At 42.6% G+C, this 20722-nt stretch overlaps 1 protein-coding gene across 1 annotated transcript; it reads right to left on the bottom strand.

The window, feature by feature from the left end:
- Positions 1-1852: 1852 nt before the first annotated feature.
- LOC144512335 (interferon gamma-like) lies at positions 1853-9143 on the bottom strand. The gene is made up of 4 exons (XM_078243018.1): positions 8806-9143; positions 7836-7907; positions 4373-4633; positions 1853-2719 (listed from the first exon to the last, which is right to left on the bottom strand). The coding sequence occupies exons 1-4, from the start codon at positions 8923-8925 to the stop codon at positions 2567-2569; spliced, it is 606 nt and encodes a 201-aa protein (XP_078099144.1). The 5' UTR covers positions 8926-9143; the 3' UTR covers positions 1853-2566.
- Between the last annotated feature and the right edge of the window lie 11579 nt (positions 9144-20722).

The raw sequence follows: 20722 nt of genomic DNA on the forward strand, positions 1-20722 counted from the left end.
GTAGGTTCAGAAGGCCGTTATCATCTAGTCACATGGTAACAGTCGCTGTTAGCATGGTCAGAACCAAGCGGCAACTTCCGGGTCAGAAAAGTGAAGCCAATGCTGAAGCTCCTTTAAGCTGCATTATCCCTAATTTCCAGCAGGGGGCGACTCCACCGGCTCCAAAAAGAAGTCTGTTCCCATACAAGTCTGAGAAAATGAGCCTACTTCTCTCTTGATTTATCAAGTCACTAAACATTTCCCTAACAAGTTTATGGTCTCAATCGCTAGTTTCAAGTCTTCTTCAACACAGCATGATGTTCATTTGGTAAATGATGGTCAGGTTTATTTTAAAATAGACAAAGCCGGGGATGCTTTAGGACCTGTCAATCAGGGCAGAGGCTTAGCAATGCTAACCATGCACACAACAAAATGTCCACAAATGTCCACAACACTGTGGACATTAAAATAGACAAGAGAACAAGGTCTCAACGTTGAGGAAGTCTCGTCACCACCCGACAGAAAATAAAGTAACAAGAGGAAACTGATAGAAAATAATATATCTTTAAGTTTCTTTGTTTTTTCTGCAATGCGTCTAACAGTTGTGAAGTTTATTGACCACACACAAAGACAAAGCTGTGCTCAGTTGCTGCCTGCGGGGGAAGCACAGCTCCAGTTCTTAGAAGTCACAACCTCACAAACACACAGGGCGACCAGGGTGCATTAAGGGTAAAGGGCTCCACAGTTACAGTAAAGTAGAAGACTACCTGCTGTTTACCAGAAGTGATGTCACAGGAAGTGACATCACAGCTGTGCGTGGGAGGGTGGGGGGTCTCTGAGCTTCAACACAACAGTTTGTTTTCTGTGTGGGATATGATTATCTCTGACCCTTTAACAGCTGGAAAGTAACCCAGCATGTTTACTTCTGCTATATATTGCACTACATTTATCTGACAGCTTTAGTTACTACATTAGTTATGCAGCAGATCATTTTACATTAAAGACAAGATTGTAAATTACAACACGTTGCAAAATAAACCTTGGGTTTACAATCTTTTTGGTTTGGACCTATTTTGGGCCTCGTCACATTTCAGATGTCCATGGCCTCTTTCACACATGAACTGCAAACGTGAACTAATAGGCATTACCCAGAGGAGGTGAATGGGAGAACGCAGATGTCCGAATCATTTGGATTAGACATCGAACAGACTTTACCCTGCCAGCTCCCGAGTGCAAAGTCTATGCAACGTCTAAGTGTGTGAATAGAGAAACTCATTGTCCGGATAATAACTCGAGAGACAATGAGCTTCAGGAACTTCTGTCAGGAAGGACCAATGCTGGAATAATCGGACAAATTCAAGGACCTACAAGAGTCTCCGTTGTATGTATAGATGTAGATAGATGGATAGATACATAAACCGCTGTAAAACCCCCGATCGAGACCCATATTCTGAATGCACTGTATATATGTCGCTGTATACATGTCCAAAAAAATGCTTCTAAAACCAGAATAATACCGGAATATCTCACGTCTTAATTGGAAAATGCCATATTCGGAAAAAGGCCTTATTTGGAATATCCAACCGGAATATGCCGTTTACATGACCTGTATCAAATTCAGGTCATGTAAACGAATAATAGTGGAATATTGGTGTGCATGTAAACGTACTCTAGGATTCTGCGCCTGAATCTTCTTCAGTTAAACACAAACAAAACTGAAAACTTGTCTTGGTTGCAAGAAACATGGCTAAAGAGTCAACTAATCTCCATTCTCCGTCTCAGAAAACCAAAAACTCAGACTCCGAGCACTTTAACGGCGACGTCAAATCAATAAGTGCAGCTTATCTGCAAAAAAAACATGACAATTAGAAAATGAAGTTCATTGTGCTTTATTCAGTTGCATTTCTCTGCATGTACCAATCAATAAATACAATAAATTAGCATCAGTCACAGAATTACGATTATTAAATACACTTTAAATACAAACATAAATAGAATATTGCATGTCAGCAAAATACAAAAATCCCTAAAGACGTACGTAAGTACGTCTACTTCAGTGCTGGACCCAAATGTTCAGAGTGCATTTAAGTTTATGTCAGTATTCAACTTCTGTGTACTTTGTACTATATGAGTAATGTTTAAAACCTGAGCCGCTGACAGTTAAATATATTATAATTCTATCTGGCTGATTTTCTGAGCATTAAATAAGCATTTTTAAATAAGTAAAAATCAAGTATTTCCAGGTGGAAATTGATCGATATTGTGATTGATAAAGTGAGTTGATTGACTTTTAGTTCTAAACATTTCACGGGATCAAACCGCCCCACTTCTTTCAAGTATCGAGCTCCGCACATCCTTTAAAAGATATATGAATTTTAAAAATATACGTTATCTTCTAGGCTTAGGCTGCTGGTTTAATAAATATACATTTATTTATAAATAACCTCTTCAATAACGTCTTAGAAAATAAAATAAAAAGTTGGCACGCTGGTTTCAATCTTGATATTCTTTGGTATTATGAAATTCATGTTAAATTTCTGTTGCTAATCATCCTTGTTGCTGTCATGGTTGACATATTGTTGGTGTTTCAGGCCCTCGGACGAGTCTTGACCCTCCGGGCTTGGCGGCGGCGGCGGCGCCTCCTCCTCCTCAGCTTGTTGGCGTCATTCAATGAGCTCGCCTCCTCGTACAGCCACAGCAGCTCCCACAAAGCTTTGCTCTGGACCACACGGTTATCCAGCTAGGACGGAGAGAGACAGGAAGACACATTTTACAAAAAATCCTAAGACCACAGTATTGTGGTGGAATAGCCCTACATCAGTAATCAATGTCAAACCCTACATAAGCCCTCTGTAAACCTAAATAAACTTTCCATTAAAGTGCTCATATTATGCTCATTTTCAGGTTCATAATTGTATTTAGAGGTAATGTCAGAATACGTTTACATGGTTTCATTTTTAAAAAACACCATATTTTTGTTGTACTGCACATTGCTGCAGCTCCTCTTTTCACCCTGTGTGTTGAGCTCTCGTTTTAGCTACAGAGTGAGACATCTCACTTCTGTTCCATCTTTGTTGGGAGTCGCACATGTGCAGTACCTAGGTAAGGACTACTAGCCAGTCAGAAGCAGAGTATGAGGGCGTGCCCTGACAGTACCTAGGTAAGGACTACTAGCCAGTCAGAAGCAGAGTATGAGGGTGTGCCCTGACAGTACCTAGGTAAGGACTACTAGCCAGTCAGAAGCAGAGTATGAGGGTGTGCCCTGACAGTACCTAGGTAAGGACTACTAGCCAGTCAGAAGCAGAGTATGAGGGCGTGCCACTTTAGCAGCTAGGCGAGCATTATAACGTGTGTTACAAAGTTAATGTTAATGTGAGGAGGGCCCAAGAAGATGTTAGAATGAATAGCTGTGGATGTGGGGAGGGACCCATAGAGAATGCGTTTCTACAGGGTCCAGAATTTTGTGCTACGCCCCTGAGCATAAAGACTGGAAGCAAGGGGAAACAGCTGGATGTCTGCATTTCCGTTTGTGCACAAATGTGTGTTAATTAGTCAGCTGTAGGTGCATTTTTTCCACTTTGGACTGAGCCAGGCTAGCTGTTTCCACCTCCATCCAGTCTTTATGCTAAGCTAGGCTAACCAACCCCCAGTTTGTACTTTAGAAACAGACAAGAGAGTGGTATTAATCTTCAGGAAAAAACAAAAAGCATAATATGAGCCCTTTAAGTCTTACTTTAAGCCCTTCATAGACCTCTAAATAAACCTCCCAGAACCTTTACTTCATGTCCAAAACAATCCTTTCTTGAGCCTTATTTTAAGCCCCTACATATGCTGCCTATAGGCCCAATAAGCCATTTGATATGTCTTGGTATAAGCCCTACATAGGCCCCCAAAAGCCCTCCATAACCATCCAAAAGCCTAAGACCTCCCCTAAACAATGCTTTAAAGCCCACACATCTGTAAGCCTACCCCTACCCCTAACCCTTTTAATATCCATGTCTCTTTATATGGCTTTTTAGATATCTGAACCTGGTGTTTAGGGAGTTTTTAAAGTCTGTTCCCACATCAGTGGTCCCCTTGTGCCCGTGGCCCCTATCCCGGGCGCTGCGTTTTAACCGTAAACCTAACCCGTCACTACCCAATCTGTACAGGAAACCCCATTTGTTCAGGTCCTATCCCCTGACCAATGGGCTATCCTGACCCTAACCAGTCGAGGTCAATGCCTAAACTCAACCATCTTCGCACATGCATAAAACAAATCAGGTTTCCGGTATGAATCAGGAAGCAACAAGCCCTTCACAACCTTTACATAAGCCTCAACGGTAGCCCCTACTCAAGGCCTCTGCAAACCCTTTATAAGCCCTACTCTCAGTGTGAGTGTACGTCTCTCTACCTTGATGTGTTCGAGAGCGTTCAGCTCCTGCAGAAGCTTCTCTTGCTCATGGTAATGGTGTTTCTTCAGATCCTGGACCATCTTCAGGATGTAGTTCAGCCCTGTTCTGACGCTGTCATCACTGCCAGTGCCGGCGGCGGCAGAGGCGAGACGCCCGTTGCTCCCGGCTGTCTGGGGAGTCGGGGTGGGCTGCTGCTTCAACATTTGGCCAATCAGCTTCTCGTACGTCTCCAGAACGCCTCCCATGAACACCCGCTTTCCCTGAGAGAGAAACAAATATGATATTTAGTTTCTGGTGGTTGATATTTAAATTTCAGCTGCTTTCAATTAAAGAATACCGATGATTTAGGCATCTTGAAAATGCAGAAAGTAGGAACTCAAAACTGATGGTGTAAAAATGTTTTGTTATTTTCCTAAACCATATAATATCAGTGGTCTAGTCCTTTCAAAAAAAAAAAAAAAAAAAATCTTGTACCACTCAGGGTGCTGAAAACGGTTTTACACAATGGAAAAAAAAACAAAAAAAAAAACTGTGGTTTCGCACACAGGAGTTATATTAAGCACAGAGTAGGCCTTGAAGGGAAATGCCACTCATTGACTGTGAAACATGAATGTCATACTCCAACATCACCAACAGGTTTGAAACTCATGAGTCGCTGGAACAAATTCAGAGGATGAAATGTAACACCTATGTTAATGTGGTGAGGGAGAAACTAAATGGGAAAACCCAAAGGGGCGTGTGGGGTGGGTGGCTTCTAAATACCACCAGATCTCTGTGTGCCACCATCAATACCTGAATGATTTTTTTTTTTTTTTAAATCATCCTGACATTAACATATTTCAGACTTTGACATTTCTTGACAACCTAATTTCAAAATGTTCCTCAATACTTGTGAATATCTTACATTCCTTCTGTGTAAAAAAAATGAATAAAAAAAATACTGACCTAAGCCTCCCATTTTGTTTTAATTAGTGTCATAAATTTGTACCATAAATGTCACCGTTTTCCTCCCTGAAGATTTATCTGTGTGAACCAACCTTGAACCAATCCTTTCCTCAGGTGCCTCTCTTATCTTTCTACTCTCACATAATTTAAGTGAATGGAGCAAGAATGTAGCCTGACAAGCCAGACCCACATCCAGATGTTGGGTCTGGGAACTCACCATTGGCTGGGCTCAATCTGAGGGGCGGGATAAACGGCTGTCTTTCTCTGCACTCATAGCCAATCAGAGCAACGCTAGTTGATAGATTACACTTTTGCAGTATCCGGTCGGCAAAACTCTGAACACATCTTCCTTTTTTAAGAATGACTTCAGAGCCGTTCTTTGTTCTTTTCTCAAAGAAAAGCTGAACTCCAAGTCTTCCAGAGACCGCTGTTCACCACCAGCAGCAGCAGCCATCTTCTTTGTTTTCAAGTAGCAGGAAATTCACACAGAACTATCGCAACTCTGCCATCATTATGTTAAACCCGCCCACCGACTCTACACACAATGTGATTGGCCTGACCAGAGTTTGGTTTTTCCAGCTCGCAAGCCAACGGATAGTTGCTAGACCACCCTTGCTGCCGCTAGAGTGGTCTAGATTTCTAGGCTAGCAAGAATGTACACACAGTATTCGTGTGTCTCAAACCTAACTGCTTTCAGAATCAACTCACAGAGGGTCGAGCCAGTAGATGATAGGATACGAACCACAAAAAAATAATGATCAGATTGTTTCCTAACGATACTGAAACAAAGAAACAAAGAATATGCGCCATTCATCGTCTCTTCCAACAACCAGTTGGGCCAAGATAACGTCATGTTGTTCATACAGGATCCAACAATGGGGCCGAAAGCTGAGTGCTGCTAAACAATTATGTCCAAATGTTGTCGGACCAGAGCCGGCTCACGTTCGGTTCTCTGACGGCAGAACACATCCGACAGTGCCGAGACTCTCACCGCCACAACAGCTCAACGGGACAGCGGACACTTTTTAAGAGCTTAAAGAGAATCTTTGATTATGAATGACAATATAATCGCAAACTATTACTATAAAAAGGTTTATTTTCCGCGCAAAAAATCCACACACTGAGTCAATTGATTATTTTTAAATTGTTACCTGATAATTTGTTTGGCTAAGGAGGAAAGGGTTCAGGTCCACTTTAAAACCTTCAGATCTAAACCTGATTTCTATCTTATTTCTTCCTTTTGTGTAAAGTATACAGCATGAAGCACTACCACAGCTTTAAAGCTAGTCTGCAGTGCCTCAACCTTATCCAGATATTATCTTGTTAACCCCACAAGACCTCATATCAAGCTGCAAACAACCCCCTGAAGCTCTGCAGACTGTAATGTAAAGACTCCAGGGCTGGTGTTTAGTGGTTCAACTCGCTCGGTACTCGAAACTAAACCGTGAACTATCTTGTTCATGTTGGTGAAGAGTGAAAGTTTAATTCGGAGCCTGAGAATAGTTGCACTAACAAGGTTGCACATTGCAAAGCCAGCAGGAAAATAAAAACCACAGGAACCGCAATGCAAACTCTGTTCACAGTGTCAGACTGTGACCCGAGGAAAACACCAGCCAGCTGCTGACTCAGTGAGGAAAAGGTAGATAGAGATGGTGGAGCTCAACAGAACATGGAAAGCAGCTTAGATACTTTGTAGTGCACTTAGAAGTATGCTAACACTCCCTTAGAAGTACGCTAACACTCCCCAACTGTGATGCTCACTGCTCTCTGTTTAATGTGCCAGGCTGTGTGCCACCTAATCCTAAATGAATGATGTTGGGAAGTAAGCTTATTTGCTTTCTTTTTTAGATTTAGATAAGATTAATAACAATCTCGTGTCTGTGCATGAAGTACGAAGCTGGACTCAAGAGGCAATTAGCCTAGCTTAGCACAAACAAGGGTGTCGGACTGGGGGTGGAAAGGGGACTCAGTACCTAGAGCCCTCATGTGAGGAGGGCCCAAAAAGATGCTAGAATGAATAGCTGTGGATGTGGGGAGGGACCCATAGAGAATGCGTTTCTACAGGATCCAGCATTTTGTACTATGTCCCTGAGCATAAAGACTGGAAGCAAGGGGAAACAGCTGGATGTCTGCATTTCCGTTTGTGCACAAATGTGTGTTAATTAGTCAGCTGTGCGTGCATTTTTTCCACTTTGGACTGAGCCAGGCTAGCTGTTTCCACCTCCATCAAGTCTTTATGCTAAGCTAGGCTAACCAACCCCCAGCTTGTACTTTAGAAGCACACAAGAGAGTGGTATTAATCTTCAGATCTCTCTCTCCGAAAGACAGAAAGGTTCCATTAATGTTATGGTTGAGACAGTGTTTGCATTTGTGCCTGAGACAAGACATTTCTTCAGATGTTTAAAGAGAGGAGACTGAGATTAAAGGCAGTGGCCATATATAAAACCCCAACTTTAGGTTTCCATTTGTAGATGTATAGAAGCTAAATTGTTCCAATGAGCAAGTTGACTTATTTACCTCCATTTTTCCAGTCAGCGGTTCTTTAGAGAAGACCGGCTTCCCGTTATATCTCTCTCTAGCTGGGATACTCTGCAAAAAAGACAAACAAACTTCAGGTCATGCTTGATACGAATCAAATCAAAAGGCACCATGTCAGTGTTTTTCACGTATTATTAATAAATAAAAATATAAATAAATAAATAAATAAATATTAAATATAATATATATAAATAATCAAACAAAAGACTTGTATTAATCAAACACATTGTGAAAAAGACAATAGGAATTTGGTCATTAATCGCATTTCTACTTTTAGCGACTCTTGAAAACTGTTTATTGGTGCATTCAAGGACAATCTGACAGCTGAGATTTCAGAGACGTGCCGTTGACAAGCTCTAATATCAGATAATCACACAAGTTGTGAATAAAATTATGTGAATTTAGTTAATTTCTTAAATTGCATTTATACTGTCACAAAAAACTGTCTCAATGGTGCGTTCAAGGACACTCCGACATCTAAGCTTTTTTTCTCAACTGCTGCAAAGCATTTCATTGAAATGCTCTGTTGTCAAAAAAAGAGAGAGTGCTTTTAACTCGGTCTCTTTCCGTTTCTTAAAACTTAGAAGATGGGAGTGTCCTTGAATGCACCATCAAGGAATAGTATAGCCCTGCAGTCGCCTACACATGACTGTGATATCATTCATAAATTGCTAACTTAGAAAAAGTTGTCTAATAATAATAATAATAATAATAATAACATGAATGATTGTGATAAACAATGTTTGCAGCAAATGGACTAAAACATAAAAAAACAAAATAGTACTTTAAACATGCATAAAGTGAATGGAAAAACATGCATAACGTGAATGGAAAAAAAGTGTGCTTGTGTACGTGTGTGTGGTGGGTGTGAAAGCAGCAGATACTATGTCAGTTGTCAGTCATAAGTACAGGTGACAACAGTCATAAGTGAAAGGTACTTTATACTCACATAGTGCTGCAGGAGGTCCTGGATGGTTTTGTTCATCCTCGGAGGGATGTAGGAGCACTGGATCTGACACACAGACAACCAGAGAGACAGGCAGACCACTGCCCTCGCTGTGGCAACCATTGTAGCCCCGCTTGCTATAGCCGCTGGTTCGAATCCCAAGTCTGTCGAGGCCCTGTGTGTGTGTGTGTGTGAGAGATTGGCGGTTTCAATCCCTGATGGAGTGATGCCGAGGACGGATACAGGCCGGATAAAGACCTATCTGACTGCCTGATGGTCGTGTGTCTTGCCCTGAAGTTCTCTCAAACTGTTTGACTTGTCATGAAAGCTTTTATTTATAACTCGAGGGAGCGAGCGAGAGAGACAGAGAGATGATCTAGGTGTGAAAACTGTGGTTGTGCAGTTTCCTTTAAATCACCAAACTTCATAGAAGTGGGTGAGGGGTTTCCAACTCCCTCACATGCATGTCAGATACAAATCATCCGCCCATTGCTTGAAATTCACATCCCCCTTGATGGTTTTTATGCAGTTAATGCTTTCACTGCATACAGGGAACTAACGGGTTCTGGTAGAGGCCTGTATTTTCATGCAACAAAATGGAGTTTGAGTTTTCACATTAGAAGCGACTGGAAAGCGCGCGCTGTGATGCGGAAGCATGCGTCAGAAATCATTCGATCCAGTATAAAAACACAATGGAAACCATTATGAAGCCTGAGCAATTCATTGCACCTCCAGCCCATTGGTTCATACTGAAGATGTAAATCTTTTAAACAAATATAAAGTTTCATCTAGGGATGTCCCGATCTCGAACCTAAGTATCGGATCCAATGTGGACTGAACTGATCTCAGATAACCGTCCTCAGATCATTTAAGTCAGTAAACTCTAAACCAGTCTAAGTAGAAGTTGATTTGCAAAAGTGCTGAAGACATCCTTTAGTTACTGTTTACTTGTGTGCAGCTCTATTATATAGGCATTAACATCTACATCTTATAACTTATTCTGTTATCTAGCTATCCATCCATCCATCCATCCATCCATCCATCCATCTACCTACCTACAAGTATGAGATTGGGACTCCGTATCGGCAGATATTCAATATTTAAAAAAAACTGATCGGGACATCCCTAGTTTCATCTGTAACTCCATTAGACAGCTGGTCACTGTAGTTTTTATAAACACAAACAGGCAGAAAAGTGACTTTGTTGGAGACTTTTCAGCAGCAGATTAACCCACAATTTGTTTAAATCAGATTTAGACCACTTCCATATGTGGTCCTGAATCAGACCCAGGTCTGATTGTTTTCAATGCGGCCGCAGTGTGAACAACCAAGGAGGATTTGATGCGACTTTTACGTCAATCTACATCGACATTTGTCACAATTATGCACCGGTGGGAGTCAGCCCTAGACACAGACAGTAACATTAACAACTTGACTAGGCCTACGACATGGAGAACAGTGATGGAGCAGGTCAATGGAGGGAGAGGGAATTTGCAGCCATAACACCGCAAAAGACCAAAACAGCCAATTTGTCTCTCTTTCTGTTCATTCTTCTCCTCCTCAGCACCTGCTCATTAATGCTGCCATTACACAAACATTTTGAAATAAAAGCCAAAATGCTGACTTCCTCCATAACCTCCCTAACGTTAGTGCAACAGCGTGCTGCATCTGATGTCATCGTTATTGTTCTTTTGCACATGCGGGTCAGTTTGAAACCGCAAACAGTTCACACCGGAATCTGATATAGGCCACATTTTAAAAGGTAATGTGAACAGCCAAACAAAAAAATCTGATCTGAGCAAAAAAATCTGAATTAACCATTAAGACTCTACGGAGCTTTAAAACGGGTTTTTGTTAAGCTCCTAGTTTAGATTTTACACCTTACACTGTCTCGGTTCAGTCTCAGTGTTTCATGCAGCACCAAACAAGCTTTGAAAAACCCACTTCACACAGATACAGTTAGACAGGAGCTGGTGAGGAAAGTGGAGCATTTAGCTGCTAAAGCACAGACAAAAATACACTGCAAACGGTTATGAGTTCAGATACATCCTACACATTAACACCCGTCATTTTTCAGCATTGTCACACTCTTAGTAGTCTCACATTGCCAGAACTTTCTCCCCAGTGCTGTGGAGTAAGGTCTGGCTACACCACAGATGCATTCTGGGATAGGAAGAAAAAAAAAAAAACGCTCTGAGTTGTTTGCATTTCTTTAAACCAATCACAACCGTCCTTGGCGGGGCTAAGCTCCGGACGCAGCGACGGTGGCTCTGCTAAATAGTCTCAGGAAGGAAATTGTTTTTGTGGAACCTATGCACCCGCAAAAGAAAACGCCACATACAATATTAAATGAAGTTAACTATTATATATTATTATATTACCATAGAGTGAAGTATAAGTATATGAGGTAGCTTTAAAAAGGACAGAAAAAAATGACAATTCATTCCTTTGCACCCGTCTCATGAAATACAGTACATGTGCAAAGCTTTCTGCTGATAATTAAATAGCATTAATATACAGATTCCAGTCAAGCTGAGCCGGGAGGCAAAGCGCTTCGATTTACCGGTCAATTTTTGTTCCTATATTCTCACCTATGGGCGAGAAGGCTGTGCCATGACCGAAAGAACTAGATTCTGAACATGAGGCCGAAAAAGGTTGGCTGGCATTTCCCTTAAAGAAAAGGTGTGTGCAGGGGCGTCGGACTGGGGGAAAAAGGGGACCGAGTACCCACGGCCCTCTTGTGAGGAGGGCCCAAAAAGATGCTAGAATGAATAGCTGTGGATGCGGGGAGGAGCTCATAGAAAATGCCTTTCCACAGGGCCCAGAATTTTGTGCTACGCCCCTGGGTGAGAGTCATCTGTGAGGAACTCAGAGTAGAGCCGCTGCACATTTGCATTGAAAAGGAGCCAGTTGAGGTGGTTTGGGCATCTGATAAGGATGCCTCCTGGGCACCTCCCTAGGGAGGTGTTCCAGGCACGTCCAGCTGGGAGGAGATTATGGGTGGATCCCAAATCCCAAGTCTCTAATTTGATATCTCGGAACCGGAAGTCGTTCTGGCCCTCATTCATGTAGGCCATCTCGAAGCTCTTATTCCTGCGCCGAGGAGCGAGGATGGAGGATGGATCTCTGAGGAGCTATAAACAAGGATACAGAGAGCAGTCTTCCTGGAAGCCGTGGAGCTGAAAGCCTTTCACCGGGTATGGAGGTTGTCGCTTTCTCATCAGACTGTGTGGAGCTCCTAAAGTCCGACACGTCTTACCAAATTTGCAATTAGCCATAAATTTTCGTAAAACGGCCCATATTTGAGCTTTATATAGTTGATTTCTCGCTTAGAAAAGTCTCAGAAGTGAATTTAATAACGAAATAGACAATGTATAACTTTGCAGTGTCTGAAATATGAGACCTGCTGTCTTGTCTCCAATGGATGTGTATGTGGTTCGCTCAAACCAATCAGCGCGCAGCTCATCTAAATATTCATGAGCATACCATATTTGGAAGAAAAGCTCTTGTTACAAATAGGGCCATATTCACAGGGTAGTTAAGGGCCCATAAAATAGCATTCGGGCAATTTTCAGCCCAACCAATGTTACAGATCCTATTAGGAGACCTTAACAGTGTGAAATACCCTATATAATCATTCTATCACCCCTTTAAACCTAGTAGACTGTAGTACTTTAGGTAACATCGTATTATACGTTAGGGCTTTGCAATTAATCACAATTTCGGCTCCTAACAAAAACTCTTATTGTCTTGTGTTCTGAATTAAAAACGGTAGAAGTATAAAAAGGGAAAATCCACAGTTCAAGGTGTTTTCACTGTTGATTTGTTTAACTGTTTCACTGCTTTTAAGTTCAATAAATAATCATGATAATTTTTTTCCATAATCGAGCAGCCTTAATAAATGATGTAATGAATAAAAGCAGAGACCGAAAAGTCAAATGAGGACAGGAAATAATGACATGAAGTAATGCACCCCGGCTGGGTGTGAGGTGTTTCTACTGACTAATGCACAGAAGTCCCTCTTTTAGGAAACGCACTAAATATGAAGCTTTTCTTGTCAGCTAGACACACATATTGTCTCACACACACAAAGGTGTGAAACAACTTGCAGAATGAATCGAAGGACACACACACACACACACACACACACACACACACACACACACACACACACACACACACACACACACACACACACACACACACACACACACACACACACACACACACAGTGTAACCAGCGGCGGGTCTGTGCTTCAGGGAAAGAGTTTTATTGTAAATGGGACGAGCCCCAACTATCTGACCAGTTTGTTAAAAAAAAAAGTATGTTAAATGCTGTGTGCAAAATTACCAGTATTTCTAACAGCATCGGATTTTTCCTTATGCAAGACAGCACGCTTTTCTGGCTATTCTGACCCACAATCCTTTGCGCAGCATATACGAGCAAGAGGGTCAAAGTTCAAGGAGCAATGTTGAGAAGAAGACGGGAGGAAGGGAAGCAAGTGAAGGAAACCTAGGCTGAATCTCATCCCCCTTATTTGATAGCTCCTTGACTCCTCCGTCTCCAGCTGAACCAAAAGTTGTTCTGTCCCTCCTCGGTGAAGGCCGTCTCAAAGCTAATTATTTCTGCCCTGAGGAGCGAGCATCGAGGAGGAATCATCGAGGTAGCTATAACCGAGGATAAACGAGAGCAGCCTTTGTGGAAGCCGTGCAGCTGAAGGAGTTGCTAACTCCGCCCAAACAGCTGACTAATTCATGCGACGCTTCAGAGGAAAGGACGTCTCATCCCTCTGAAAACACATTTGCTCGTTGTCTCTCTCCTCCAAAGAGGAAGGGAGGCAAATGGAGTCGTCGAGGAGGCAATTTAAGCGACATGAGATGCAGCGCTGGATGCATTTAACAACCTGAGAGACGTAACCTTCGTCAGCTCCACAACAACACTTGCCGGTGTCTAAGTCACATGTAGCTGAACTAACTAATCAGACGCTAGCAGAACTTAGACTGAGGTAACTGTGAGGAGAACACAGAGGCAGATATTCTGGAGATTAACATAACTGTATATTAGGGTGACCCCGGTTTCCGGAGACAGTCCCCGGTTTCGGTGACCTGTCCCCGGCTGGAGCTGTCCCCGGAAATGTCCCCGGTTTTCACTGTGACTGACAGACCCAAAATATGAATGAAAGAAAGAAAACATTGACCAAACGTATAGTCCAGTCCCTCCAGGATTTCGCGATGTCGCGATCCCAACAATTCACGCGAATTCAACCAATCACCGGGAATTTTGGTGCGACTCGCAATTTTGACCAATCACCGGAACTTTTCCGCAAATCCAATCCCAAAGCCAATCCCAGCAGTCTCACATGCCAGACTTTTCTCATCTCACTTCTGTACCATCTTTGTCGGGATTTGCAAATGCGCAGTAGCTCGGTAAGGATAACATCAGCTAGCTAGCCGTTTCTCTAACTTCAGTCAGTACAAGACAGGATTAGCTGGGAGACTTCTTCTAAACGAGGGCACACTTCCAACTTTGCGTGGAATACCTGCAGAACAGGGACATGGACGTAGTTCTTTTGTAGATTAGGGTGAACATGTGTGTGTTGTAGCAGTGTTTTGCCACTTAGAACGAGGCAACGAGCGGTTAGCCCTCTCGTGTCGGCTAGTGACGTAGAAAGCCGTGCAGATTTTGACCAGCTCACCCAGAGACTGAAGGCAGGACACATTCAGAAACTGTATCTCACTCAAAATAGCATGGATGTTTTGTTTTTTTTCCAAGTTTGTATGCATGTGGAAGCACCAGAGAGACAAAATAACCAGAAAAAGTGATTCTTTCATAATATGGGCACTTCAAAATAGACATTTTCTTACAGGGGAGCATGTCCATGGACCCTCATAGGGGGGGCTTGTGCCCCAGTGCAGCTCTAGGTCTAGTGACGCCCCTGGGGCAGTGTCCCCATTTTTAGTTTAGAGATAAAAACATTAACTCAAATATATGAATTAACTTGTAAACTTTACATAAGTAAAAAGAAAAAGTGTCGAGCTCAGCAGGAAGTAGACAGAGGTAGACAGGAAACGAGAAGCAGGCTGGTAGATTTTGGTGGCGCTCAGGTGTGATACACATGTACAGTTCATGGGTATCCCCTGTACTCACACACAAACAGGAAGAGGTGTCACAGGTTTAACGCCGTTTTGAGGAATTCACAGCACTTTCATTTCAAACTTCAGCCTGAACCTTAATGATCTTTCACTGAAGTTCTGCTTAATTCTGTGGGACTTCCCGGAATTACTATTTTCATCAAAATATTACCTTTTTGATAATTTCATGATAGTTGCAAATATTCCTTGTTGCGTTATCATAAATGTTAAAGTGCTCATATTATGCTCATTTTCAGGTTCATAATTGTATTTAGAGGTTATATCAGAATAGGTTTACATGGTTTCATTTAAAAAAAAAACAAAACATCTTTTTGTTGTACTGCACATTGCTGCAGCTCCTCTTTTCACCCTGTGTGTTGAGCTCTCTGTTTTAGCTACAGAGTGAGGCATCACACTTCTGTTCCATCTTTGTTGGGAGTCGCACATGCTCAGTACCTAGGTAAGGACTAATAGCCAGTCAGAAGCAGAGTATGAGGGCGTGCCCTGACAGTACCTAGGTAAGGACTACTAGCCAGTCAGAAGCAGAGTATGAGGGCGTGCCATGCTAGCAGCTAGGCGAGCATTATAACGTGTGTTCCAAAGTGACCACGTTTGTCTCTGAAGTAAAGGCTGGACTACAATAGAGCTGTTTGGAGCAGTTTGTGAACAGTGTTTTCTGTTGGAGATGGTAAGTCCCTTTGGGGTGGACTTTTTTTTTGGCATTTTTACATATCTCTACCAGATTATTCCAACAATATTAGCACATGGCATCATCGTATGGTTGAGGGTTGGTGGTGGCTGGTCACACCTGCATTTTAAATGGCAAAACGTTGTGGTAAATCTGCGACCACTGGATTTAGTCTCAGGGCCGAAGTAACTCGAGTTTAACTTCTGCTTTGTTGGACTTCTAGGGTTTTCCTTTTTAAAACCAGTCCTCTCAGCCTCTCTGGTCCCAGTAAAACCAGTCCTCTCAGCCTCTCTGTTCCCAGTAAAACCAGTACACTCGTCCCAGTATAACCAGGATTCTTGCTGCAGACAGCAGAAACACACCTCTCTGAAGGGAGAAGCTCCACCACGAGACAATCAGCAGCATGCAACGCACCTGTTGGTGCTGCATCGCCGTAGGTGTGTTTGATTGGTGTCACTTAGTGTGCTGGCCTGGGTGGAGCTTCCAATCAGTGATTAACTAATGAAGGTAGAGGAAACCTTTTTGTGTTGCTCTGTAACGGAGGCACAAAACACAATATATAGTGTTTTCTGTTTTGTCATTTTATTTCGTCTGATTTTTGGTGGGTTTTTTAAGGTGCACATATAGAGGACAGATTAAATACTGCCACAAATACTCAGTAGAGTACCAGATGGATGAATCCGCCGCTAATAGTCCCTAACAAATACACTATTGCCCTCCTTCCGCCCTTACTCTCTCTTTCTTTCTTTCTGTTGTTTGTCAGACAATCATTTTTTATTACAAAAATGAACATATGTTGTAGCTGCTCTTCTCTTATTTCACTTTTATCATTATGTGTTATGGTTATATGTCAGAACTCCTCCTCATGCTTTTAAATTGCACCCCAGGGGATAAGTCAAGTTATTTTAAATTTAATTAAATGTGTTTCTGTTTATAAAAACTACAGTGACCTGTTGTTTTAGAAAAATCACTGAGTCTTTATTTAAGTGAAACTACACACACTACCAGTCAAAAGTTTGGGGTCACTTAGAAATGTCCATTCTACTCCATTACAGACAGAATACCAGCTGAGATCAGTTACATTGTTTTTTTAATCAGGGCAGCAGTTTTCAGATTACATTATGTGCTTACTTCTCCGGGAACCATCACCTTATCGTGGTGGAGAGGTTTGTGTGTCCCTATGAACCTGAGGGCTGTGTTGTCTGGAGCTTTGTGCTCCTGGTAGGGTCTCCCAAGGCAAAGTGGTCTCAGGTGAGGGGCCAGACAAAGAATGGTTCAAAAATCCTATGAAATCGAGGAAGGGATGAAGTGACCCTGCCCGGAGGAAGCCCGGGGCCCCCGTCTGGAGCCAGGCCCAGATGGAGGGCTTGTCAGCGAGCGTCTGGTGGCCGGGTTTGCACAGCCCGAAAAAGCTACGTGGCGGACATCCCTCCATCCCATGGGCCCACCACCTGTGGGAGGAACCGCTGGGGTCGGGTGCGCTGCCACATGGGCAGTGAAGGTCAGGGGCCTCGACGGACCAGACCCGGGCAGCAGAGGCTGGCTCTGGGGACGTGGAATGTCACCTCTCTGTGGGGGAAGGAGCCGGAACTTGTGCGGGAGGTGGAGCGCTACCGGTTATCTGATATCATTTTAAAAAGCTAACTGAGAAAACATTGGAGAACCCTTTTGCAATAATGTAAACACATAATGTCATCTGAAAACTGCTGCCCTGATTAAAAAAAACAATGCAACTGATCTCAGCTGGTATTCTGTCTGTAAGGGAGTGGAATGGACATTTCTAAGTGACCCCAAACTTTTGCAAGAGTGTATGGCTGCAGCCTGGAGACCTCCCGTCTCATGCCTCCCGTCTCATGCCTGGGCGTGTCCAACGGTGTAATTATACAACAACGGTTACCAACAAAATAAGTGATAATCAATCTGTATTCATATTGTGGAGCAATTTGCTCTTGAAATACAAAAAAAACAAAAAAAAAACAGTTTCTAGTCCCTCCCTGTTTAGTCAGCCAGCCAATTTGAGCTAGAGATTTCCCAAACGGAAAAAATCCCACTCGCACATAAACACAAAACTGCTTTGCTAGCTCCATCGTGTGGTAACTAAGACATCTGCTGAAAAAATAATTGTATTCATTAGCATGATTGCTGTACTGTTTAGTTCAAAAACAGTCGAAAGTCTGCTTGAGACGGGAGGTCTCCAGGCTGCAGGTGCTGCAGACTCTTGGTGTGGTCATGGACTCAGACCTGAATGTTAACAGCCACATTAAGACAATTACAAAGTCAGCCTATTACCACCTTAAAAATATATCAAGGGTTAAAGGACTTATGTCTCAGCAGGATTTGGAAAAACTTGTCCATGCTTTTATCTTCAGTAGACTTGACTACTGTAATGGTGCCTTTACAGGTCTCCCTAAAAAAATCAATCAGACAGCTGCAGCTGATTCAGAACGCTGCTGCTCGAGTCCTCACTAACACCAAGAGAGTGGATCACATCACTCCAGTACTGAAGGCTTTACACTGGCTTCCTGTGCCTCAAAGAACTGATTTCAAAATACATTTCTGATCTGCTGCTACACTATGACCCACCCAGACCTCTCAGGTCGTCTGGGACAGGTCTGCTCTCTGTCCTCAGAGTCAGAACTAAACAGGGGGAAGCAGCGTTTAGTTTTTACGCTCCGTATATCTGGAACAAACTCCCAGAAACCTGCAGGTCTGCCGCAACTCTCAGTTCTTTTAAATCAAGGCTGAAGACCTTTCTTTTTGATGTTGCTTTTCTTTAAATAACTGTTCATTTCTTATACTGAAGCTGCATTGTTGAAACTGTATAACAATCTATATAAGCATATAAAGAGAAATTCCTATTTTATCTGCTTTTATATATTTATGCCTTGCAGCCATACCCGACTCAACTTTTGACCGGTAGTGTATATATTATAAATGTATATATGTATATATAATGATACACACATGAACGCAGGTCACTTTATGGAAAATGCTCAGATATCTCCTGAAGATAAAGTGTCTTAGACAAACAAAAGCCACAGCAATTTGAGTTGGTATGTCCACATAATGGACTAAACATGAGGTTACTTTTTTTTTTAACTTGACTCAAAAGGACGAATACGTTCATCTTTCACACTGATGATTCAGTTTTTCTAAACTTTTGGAGCAACATGGAGCTATGTCCTTCAGCTGCTGGGGGGGGGGAAGCCCAGTCCTCTGGATTTGGTTTGAGGGGAACCCCCTCCGCACGTCACACCTGACTCAAAAAACACTGTGGTTTAAAAACACAGATCCATCCAGTTCAGGTAAAGAAACTAAAATGTGACAATTTCTCACGAAATAAGAAGACTGGGGGGGTTCTGAACCAGAGTGGTAACCACGGATCCATCTTGTCAGTGTTTTATTACATCACAAGGGAAAGGGGAAGTCCCTCCGTACAATTGGCTGCAGGAGCTGGGGAACACGGTGATGTCAGAGTGATGTCACAGGAATGACAGGACAGTAATTCCGCACACTTTCTCTCTATCTCTTCAAAAGCATGAGCTAGTTGTCCATAGGCGTAGATTTCAGGGGGGAAAGCAGGGTATATCCCCCCCAATGTTTAGAATATATAGATTTCTCCCCTTTAAAAATAAAAAAAAATTTAGTTTTTTAATCCTTTGTCCCTTTTTTACATTTTCTATGTAATTTTTGTCGCTTTTTTCAACATTTTTGAAGTTTCTTTATTCAATTCTTCTTTCTATTCTTATTCTTTATTTTATAAATGACAACAAATATTAATCAACATTTATGTAAATGTGCCAGTGTTAGCCAGCCGGCTAATCAACTGTAGTCCTTTGGCCAGATGATTTTAGACCAGAGCAACAGGAAACAGCAAGACATTAGTACCGGTTAAACTATACAGACAGAAGTCAACAAGACACCAGACAGACAGCTAGAGCAACAAATACGCTTCCTCAGTATAAGCCATGCAGAGCTACAGGAAGCAGCAAGACATTAGCACAGTTCCACATCAACAGTATCCACATTTAGTATAAGAAGCCATGCAAGCATCACAACACAGCCAAGCAACACAGACCGGGGCCATCTTCTCACACCGTTCAACCATGCAAAGCTCTAACAAGCAGTAATAAAAAGATGAAATAGGCTACATCACTCATGAGAGAGGCGTTAATAAGATGAAATCGTTAAAATACAAATACATTTTTCATACATACCCAAGAAATGCAGGGCGAGCTAAATTTGATACTGTGCAAGATAGCAAACATGTTAGCGGCAGGTCAGCAGTGATATCAACAATAATATAAAATCACCAGGACATTCAAAATGTTCACAAGTCTGACTTTGCAAGAGCCAGGCCTTGAGACTTACGGCCCTATCCTGCACCCGGCACAGCGCAAAGTCTGACCCAAGTGTCTTTGCTAGTTTAAGACCGACGCAGTTTCCCGTCCAGCGCCCACGTGGTTTAAATAGCAAATGCACCTGCGCCCATCTGTGCGCCCATGGGCGTGCTGGTCTTACAGGGAGGTGTGTTCAGGTAAATTCTGGGCGTGCTGGTCTTACAGGGAGGTGTGTTCAGGTGCATTCTGGGCGTGCTGGTCTTACAGGGAGGTGTGTTCAGGTGCATTCTGGGCGTGCTGGTCTTACAGGGAGGTGTGTTCAGGTACATTCTGGGCGTGCTGGTCTTACAGGGAGGTGTGTTCAGGTGCATTCTGGGCGTGCTGGTCTTACAGGGAGGTGTGTTCAGGTGCATTCTGGGCGTGCTGGTCTTACAGGGAGGTGTGTTCAGGTGCATTCTGGCTGTATTGCTATCTTGAGGCAGTGGGAAGTGATTGCTCCACTGACCAACAAAAACCTGGTCTAAAGTCAATAACGCAGAATTTCATTGTTATTTTAACAGAGCATTAGTAAAATGCTCGTGCACAGCGCGCGCACACTATGCTTGTTATACACACAGGGACACACAGCAGCACAGACACATGCAGAAGATTACAAATAAAAATATTAAGCAACAAATCCTCCATCATAACAGCAATGCTCCAAGGTCCAAACGTGCCTGGCTTTTAAAGGGAATGGGAGATGATCTCTGATTGGTTTATTG

The sequence above is a fragment of the Sander vitreus genome, chromosome 23 (genome assembly GCF_031162955.1).
Source record: "Sander vitreus isolate 19-12246 chromosome 23, sanVit1, whole genome shotgun sequence".
Lineage (NCBI taxonomy): Eukaryota > Metazoa > Chordata > Actinopteri > Perciformes > Percidae > Sander > Sander vitreus.

Coding starts and splice junctions, on each gene's coding strand:
- LOC144512335 (XM_078243018.1), bottom strand. CDS start 8,925: ATGGTTGCCACAGCGAGGGCAGTGGTCTGCCTGTCTCTCTGGTTGTCT. Junction 4,634..7,835: donor CGCTGACTGGAAAAATGGAG/GTAAATAAGTCA, acceptor TTTCTCTCTCAG/GGAAAGCGGGTGTTCATGGG. Junction 2,720..4,372: donor ACGCTCTCGAACACATCAAG/GTAGAGAGACGT, acceptor TCTCCGTCCTAG/CTGGATAACCGTGTGGTCCA.